The 7,999-nt window shown below is 46.1% G+C and overlaps 1 protein-coding gene across 2 annotated transcripts; it reads right to left on the bottom strand.

The window, feature by feature from the left end:
- Positions 1–312: 312 nt before the first annotated feature.
- PROCR (protein C receptor) lies at positions 313–5,600 on the bottom strand. 2 transcript variants are annotated; one of them, XM_072631344.1, is made up of 5 exons: positions 5,451–5,600; positions 2,487–2,738; positions 1,812–2,096; positions 1,631–1,702; positions 313–1,469 (listed from the first exon to the last, which is right to left on the bottom strand). In XM_072631344.1, exons 1-5 carry the CDS (start codon positions 5,506–5,508, stop codon positions 1,354–1,356), a joined length of 783 nt encoding a protein of 260 aa, XP_072487445.1. In that variant the 5' UTR covers positions 5,509–5,600; the 3' UTR covers positions 313–1,353. The 2 variants fall into 2 exon arrangements, with proteins under 2 accessions (XP_072487445.1, XP_072487446.1); XM_072631345.1 differs by lacking the exon at positions 1,631–1,702 and having other exon boundaries at positions 5,451–5,599.
- Between the last annotated feature and the right edge of the window lie 2,399 nt (positions 5,601–7,999).

Below are 7,999 nucleotides of genomic sequence, written 5' to 3'. Positions count from 1 at the left end.
TCAGGTTTCTGGGATGTTTTCCTGATACCATTCTGACCAGGCCTGTGTTCCTGGGCAGAGTATGAGGTCAGCAGACTGAGCCCTGCTGCCCTTTCTTTCTCTAGCACAGGAAAAAGAGGGGCTATGTTGCTGTGATTTCCAGACTCTAACAAGGATCCACTGGCTCCCTCCCTTCCTGAGAAGGTAGGGTGGGTCATACTGGACTGACTCCCATTCCCAACAGCCTAGGGACAAGATGTCACTTTTCTCAGAAAAATAATAAGACATTTATTAATAATAGTTATAGTAATAATAATAGAAGACACACAAATGTCTGATGGTTGAAAAGTATTTTACAGATACTCCTGTCTAATGAAATCCTCACAACAGCCCTGTGAGGTAGGTAAAGCAAGTATTATCCGTATTTTGCATGTGAGAAAACTGAGGACCACAGAAATGAAGGGATTAGCTCACATAAGTCACTGGCAGAACCAGGATTTGAATCTCCTAGGCTGCAGATTCCCAGTGATGATGGTAGGGGAATTGAGCCCCCCAAACATTTTCTCACTTTCAAGAACTTTCCAGACTCTGTCCTACTTCCCTGGTAGAACTACTGAGGGAAGCTGGATGAGAAATGGGACTCCTAATGGAATTTTGCAAGAAAAAAAGGGGATAGGTTTAGATGTCACTTGTCCTTGATGTAGGAGAGGGCTCTTGGTTACTTCAAAGTCTCTGCATTTTGGGAGGTGGGGGGAGGGGGTAATAGTGTTCTTTTATTATGACAGACAGAGCCCTTCAAATCCCACCTGCCTGAGAAGTGATTTCCCACCTAGATTCCCACCCAATTAATCCAATAGTTCCTCATGTTAGGATTCTATCATTCTGGCATCAATCAGAAGAGATATTACCACTTCCATGGCCTGTCATAAAGTAGCAAAAAACATTAAGTTTGGAATCCTATTTTCTGCTATCTACTGTCTTTTTGAGCTTGGGCAAATTTCTTAAACCTCTCAGGGACCTCAGTTTCCTCATATGTAGAATGAGGACTAGATGATGACTAAGATTGCTCAAGCTCTAAATGCTGTGACCCTACCATGCTTAGACTGGACACCCCCAAGATTCCTACTACTTATCAATTTGGGGTATCTTTCAATGTTGTTGTCTTTGGATGCACCCATGGTGCTACATCTCTGTTAGGGTGGGAACCCCAAATGAAGCATCTACAGAGTTCCTGAGGCCAAAATCTCTGGTGGGAGAGCAAAGGAACCAGAGAAGGGCAACGTTCACCACTCCTTCTTGGATTCATAGAGCCTCGGTCTCACATGATTTTCTGGGCTGGGATGACCAGCTTTGCTTTTGTAGCAAGGAAGAAGATTAGCTCCACCTTCCCCCTGTGCACAGGAAGATGCCAACAGCCACACTGGAAATGGTGAAGACACCCATGATGATGCCCAGAATCAGCATTGTGTAGGATGGAGAAACCCGGGACACTGCAGAATATGAAGGGATCAACTTTGAGTCAGAGGAGGAACAAGCAGTGTTGGGCACATGGTGTTTAGCAAATCTCTGCTGAATGAGAAGAGGAATGAATGGACTAGCCCTGGCAAGTTTTGGGGAGGTGAGTCTGGGGAGACCTTGGCAAGTTGCTTACCTATACCAGAGGCTTCTGATCTCCATTTCTCTCCTGCACAACCCTGCTTGAGAGGGCTCCTGCCCAGGGTACCTGGGAGGGGAGGGGTCCCACAGGTGGTACAGAGTACTAATGCCTTGGGGACACCCCACACCTGGACTGGGCCCTGTAGTCCATTGATCATTCCCATCCAATCACATACCTGGCTTGGAGAATACTTCCATGTGCTGCTTCAGGAAGCCCACACATGTGTCCTGTAAGAATTCCAGAAGCTGGAACCTGGTTTGGTCATAGTTGTTTAGTTGTTTCAGGGTAAAGTTGTATAGCTCTGGGGGGTAGCTCTGGTCTGGGCTTGCTGACCACAGGACCTTCTCTGGCTGGAAGCTCACAAAAGAGCTCCCATTCAGGGCCACTTCAAAGAAGACATGGGCATCTTTGCCATCAGGGGGCAACTCACAGCCCAGATTGCAGCGCAGGGTCAGTGGGACTGCAGGGAAGGAAGCCAGGTCAAGGACTTGTGGAGGGAGAGGAAGCCAGGTCTTGGAACAATGGAGAAGACTAAGGGGAGAAGCCAGCTAAAGAGCCTGATCTACCAGGACAGCTCTCAGCCTCTGGATCAGGTCACGAAGGGTCTGCCCAGCTAAAAGAGGTCCTCAGAGACATCACTTGGTTTTGGTCTCTGACTTCTATTCTTCCCAAGACAGGGGTCTAACAAGGCTTAAGGGCAGCAGGGACCAGATGCCAAGCTCCTTGCCCCTGGGCCCTAGGGGTTTCTAGTCATTTGTCCTCCCTCCAGAAGCAAGCTCCACTCCCATCCAAAGTCCTTTTCCTCAGAGAGACCCTCCCTCTTTCCAGCTTGGTCCTCCCCTCCACTCACAGTCCACTCTGCGCTCCTTGCTCACCACCTGTACTAAGCCTTGGAATTGGCTAAGGTAGTTGAGCAGGCGTCCCTTAGTCTGCTTCCAGTGCTCAGGGGACTCCAAAGGCTTCAGCTGTTGGATGGTGATGTTGTGGCCACTGCCTTCCAGAGTGTGAGTGGTCAATCCACCAAGAGAGGCGTTGCCCCAGAACTGCACTGAGGATGGGTCCCAGAAGTGAGAGATCTGGAGTATGATGAAGCTCTGAGAACCTACATTGTGAAAGACAGATAAGAGGATGGACAGATGGACAACAGTATGGGCTCCAGGGGTAGTCTTTGTGTGCAAGTGTGTGTCTGGTGGTGATGGTAGTGATATGGTGGTATATATCTATATGTATTTACATGTATGTCTCTGAGTATATATGTGACCCAGGAATAGAGATATGGAGATGCATCTGTCCCTGCCTGTCTGTATGTCTGCTGTAGGGCCTATTAAAATTGCCTCTGTTGCCCTGATTCATCTTGCCTATGCCCACACCTCCAGGGGCCTTCCTGTCCTGCTACCTGACAGACTCAGTCTCTACTTGGACCATCATCTCCACCTGCTCCTCACCAGGACCCTGGACTCCATCCCTGGAATCAGCTCTCTCTGATAGCTGAGCATTTGCCCTACATTGTCAGGCCCCAGGCCCCCACATCACTGATCTCCATACCAAGCCATTCCCCATGGGACTGCTAGTGCCCTCTTATGTACTGTCTTCTCCTATTAGAATGTAAGAAGGGACTGTTTGGATTGCTTCTATGTGTATCCCTAGCGATTAGCACAGTGCCTGGCACATAAATGCATCATCAATGTGTCATCTTTCTTTCTATCTATGGTATCGGTTATGTAATTTCCATGACCTTTCTCGTAAGATATATAAGTATATTTTGTTTCTTAGAATTTTTGTAACTGCAAGTGCCATACTTTCTCTGGGAATGTAAAGAAATTGTTTACTAGAGAATGTATACATGGATTCATACACTTAAACTGAGGTAGATTAATAATTGAGAGTCAATAAGGTATAATGGATATTGAGCCTGCCTGAAGGTCAGGAAGTCCTGGGTTCAAGTATCCCCTCTGATCATACACTGGATGGATGACCCTGGATAAATTACCTAACCTCTTAGTTCCCCAGGAAAATCACAAAAATAATGAATTTCTGAGCAGGTGCAGAACTACATTGAGAGAGTTTCCTCATCAGGAGTTCCTTACATGAATGACGCTATAGATCTGGTTCAAAATTATTAATAATCTTGGGATATTGGAAACATATTCATCATTCATCCCCAGAATATGCGTTAGCTCCCATATGCAGAATCACAAAGAGTACTCTTTCAAAGGGACTTGAGAAAACAACCAGAAACCACCCTTCTGACTGTGGTCAAGCAATTTAGAGAGAAAACTCCTTGAAAATGCTTATGTCTATACTAATTGTTTAATATCCAATATATCCAAGCTATTTTAATTGCTTCTTGCTATTTTTTTGCTGATGCCCCTGAAACTATCTAAGATCTCCTCATGCTCCAACAAATATAACTTCATAGATAGGTGTATATCCACCTGGGCCCAAAAGGCCTCAGAGTATATGATGTCCTAGGTAAAGTTTTCACACTCTTCTTCCCCATATTGGAAAATCTCAAATAGACAAAGGAAATGGGCATTCCAGTCCTATAGAATTATCCCCTCTGAACCAACTGCAGTAATGAAAGATCTCAAAGAATAAATCTAGAGGCTATGTTAACAGGTAACACCTTGCTGTCTCATCAGTCAACGCCCAAACCTCCTGCTCCTCCACTTTTTCTCCTGTCCTCCCGTTTCTTATTCTTTCTCTCCCATTCTTTTCTATCCTTCCCTCATCTTTTTCTCCTCTTGTCCCCATTCTGTCTCCTGCTCTCCCCCCCCCTACAGTCCTCCTAGTGTCTTTTCCATAACTCTGTTTCTCTTCCTTAATCCCCTTATGTCACTCGTATCTGCCTCTTCTCTCCTCCAAATACGGTTTCCCATTTTTTCCATCTTTTTCCTATCCTCCTCCACATTTTTCCTCTCTTTCCCTCTCTTGTCTTCCCCAGTTCTCTTCTGTCCTTCCCCATTTATCTCCAGTTTTTCCTCATCTCTCTCCTGTCCCTCCTCATGTTTCTTTCATTCTCTACGTTTGTCTGTCTCTCCTTATGTTTCTCTTGTCTGCCCTATCTTTCTTTTGAATATATCTCCCTTGCTTCCCTGTCCTTGTTTCACTCTCCCCAAAATTTCTCCTCTATTCCCTCATCTCTCTCTTATCCTCTCCCAACTCTCTTGAGCCCCATCCTGTACTCTGCCACACACATGCCCCCTATCTCTTTCCCATTCTTTGTCCCAGCTCTCTGAAATCCTGCCTATGCTTTTCTGGACCTGCTTCCTGTTTCTTTCCTGTTTTCCCCCAATATCTCCCATTCCCCCCATCTCTGCCTGTTTTACCTACTTCTCCCCTATCCTTACCCATTTTCTCCTCTCCTCCTTTATCTCTCCCAACCTCCCTCAACTATCCCTCATCCTTCACTGTCTTCCTACCATCATCCCTTCATCTTTTTTCTGTTCTTTTTCTTTTTCCTGTCCTTCTCTATCTCTCTTCTATCCTGTTCCTGTCATCCTTCTATCCTACTGTCCTATATCCTCCTATCCTTCTTCATCCTCCTCTTTTCCTCCCTCATCTCTCATCTCCCCTCTCTAGTTCCTCTCTCCTTTTTCTCCTATTCCCCCTCCTCTGTTTTTCCCTACTTTTCCCTTAGTTTCTTTCCTGTTTCTCCAGTCTCTCCCCTAGCCTCAGAAATCATACCTTCTCCTCCTTCCATGACTAGAGATAGACACAAATACCCCTCTGTGCTTCCTGTCTCCTTTGTGCAATGAGGGTCAACCCTAGACAAAGGCAGATGACTGCAGTGGTGCGGAGTTTACATACTTACCTTCCATGGCCCCCTGGCAACAGATTACCCAGCTGAAGAGGGACAGAAGTGGAAGCATTTCTCTGGAGCTGGCTGCACGCAAGGGCAAAAAGGTCCTCTCCCTACTGGCTCAGGCGTGCTAGGAGATCCTGTGGAAGCTTGCCTGGAGAGCAAAAGGAGAGTGGAAGGGAGGGAAAGAGACTGGATGTTGGCCAGGGATGGGAGGAGGAAGAGGGTGTGGAGTTTGCAAAGTGTTGTTCTAACACTGCCTCATTTCCTATCCAAAAGCCTGTTCTCCCCACCCAGTGCCCCGCCCCTATGCCCTCCTGCCCAGGCGTGCTCCCAAAACTCCCCTTCTCTAAACTTCTGGGTCTGCCCTGGGGAATAGGGGGAGGTTAGGACAGAGACCGAAAGTTCTGGGTAGGACTGAATTCTGGGTGTGGGTTAGTGGGGGTGGTGGTAGTGAGTAAAAGCTAGAGACAGACATTCCTACTCCGGATGCTTGGTGCCATGCCCCTGAGTCATCTCAGCAAAGGTATGGAGACCACCTATCCCTGGACTATTTCCCCTTCCCTGTGCTACAGAGATAAGATAAGGGGCCCTTCTCAAAGCTGACATCTGCGGGCCCCCAAACCCGGGAGGTTGCCAGCAGCACCAAACATATTCTAAAGCCCCCTCCTGCCTCCCAACCCTGCCTTACTCCCAATATCTTGCTAAGGACACTGAAAATGATCCAAATGGGCTGAGAGTAGGAGTGGTCAGGTGAGAGGTGGAGGGGTTTCTGGGCTTGGTGGATAAAGTTCAAAGGATGGAAAACTTGAAGTGTGTGGGGAGATCAGGGAGAATATAAATGTTAAGGTGAAGTGGATGTGTGGGTAAGATAGGAAGTACGGAAAAATCATAGAGCCTTTGACTGTAAGTCAGGAATCTTGGGTTCTAGTTTGAGATTGGCTGTTGATGGAGTCTATGACCTTAAGCATGTTACTTCCCCTCCCTAGGTCTTCTTCCTCCGCCCCCCCCCCCCAATCTGTAAAATGAGGAGATTGAACCAGATGTTCTCTAAAGTCTCTTCTAGCTCTTACAATCTATGTTCTAAGGGTCCTTGCAACTCTGAATTTTGTGTGCTAAGGTTCCTTCCAGCTCTTACATTTTCTATGTTCTAAAGTGTTTTTTTCACTCATATCATTTGTTTTGAGATCCCTCACTGCTTGGATTTCTAGGATTAAGAGGTATAATCAGTGGAGTGGAATGGATCAGAGACTGCTTTTATATATCCAGACCTCTAGTTAAGAAGAGAATTAGGTGCTGTTTCACCAGAGGCCAAGTTCTGGGACAGGAGTTTAGGGTCAACTCATGGTGTGAGGAACCCATGTCCCCATTTCAGTAAAGACCCGAAAAGGAAGCCAGTGGTAGGATTTTCCACCACAGGGACTGCATGCAGGGGCAAGATAAGGGTGGCAGGAAGCAGAACAGAGCAAATCTGTGCCAACATTAGCAGGGGGCCCTGAGACATGTGTTTCTGCAAATCTATTGACTGGAGAGGAGAGGCCCATGGTTAGGGGAAGGGGAGGGAGCTGGAGAGGCCAGGATTATACAGCTGCTGGAGAAGAGGACCTGAGCTAAAGGAGAGTCAACCAGATCAGAGGGAGTAAGTAGATCCCTGATGTAGTCACAATGATCACCAGGCTACCAGGGATGTCCCAAAATGTAACTTCTGCCAGGAATGATAATTATATTGTTTATTCCTTGTCCAATGAATTTTGCATCATTTCAAGCCACCAGCACTTGTCTGGTCACTGCTCTCCCTCCAGCTCATCATCTGCTTTCTCACCTCTGAACTTTTGTCCACCCTGTTCCCTATATCTGAGGTACTTTCTCCCCTGTCTCAGCCTCATGATACTCTAAGGCTCTGATCAATGACAGCTAAAATAATAACAATAACTAGCATTTATATAACACTTCACAAATATCTCATTTGATCCTCCCCTAAATCCTGAGAGGTAGGTGCTAGTATGATCCCCATTTTGCAGTAGAGCAAATTGAAGCAGATGGAGGTAATGTCACTTGCCCAGGATCACCTAGCTAGTAAGTACTTGAGGTCACATTTGAACCCAGGTCTTCCTGACTCCAAGTTCAGACCTCTATTCCCTTGTTTCCAAATGGCACCTCCTCTAGGCAGTTTTCCTTGATTGCTCCTATTGGTAATAATCTTACCCCCTCTGATCTCACATGGCATTTGTGTTTGCAACTTTTGTATTTGCAATTTGCATTTGCAAATGGATCTGCTATAAAATATTATGTCATAGCTATCTTTCTTTGTATTTCATCCTCCTAGACCATAAGTTTCATGAGGGCAGGGATCCTATCTTATCCAAGTATCCAACTGCAGGACTCTCTGACCCATGGAATCATAGAATTTAGAGTTGAAAGGGACCATAGGTGATTAAAAAGAGCATTTTTGAAACTAGTCTCCCAAAACTGATTGGAAAAAATAAATGCCAATTCGTAATTAAATGTATGGGTCAGCTAGGTGGCACAGTGGATAGACCACTCGGCTTGGATTCCAAAAA

Source organism: Notamacropus eugenii, chromosome 1 (assembly GCF_028372415.1).
Source record: "Notamacropus eugenii isolate mMacEug1 chromosome 1, mMacEug1.pri_v2, whole genome shotgun sequence".
NCBI lineage: Eukaryota > Metazoa > Chordata > Mammalia > Diprotodontia > Macropodidae > Notamacropus > Notamacropus eugenii.
Note: the sequence above shows the minus strand (reverse complement) of the source record. Positions and strands in the feature narration are given on the sequence as shown.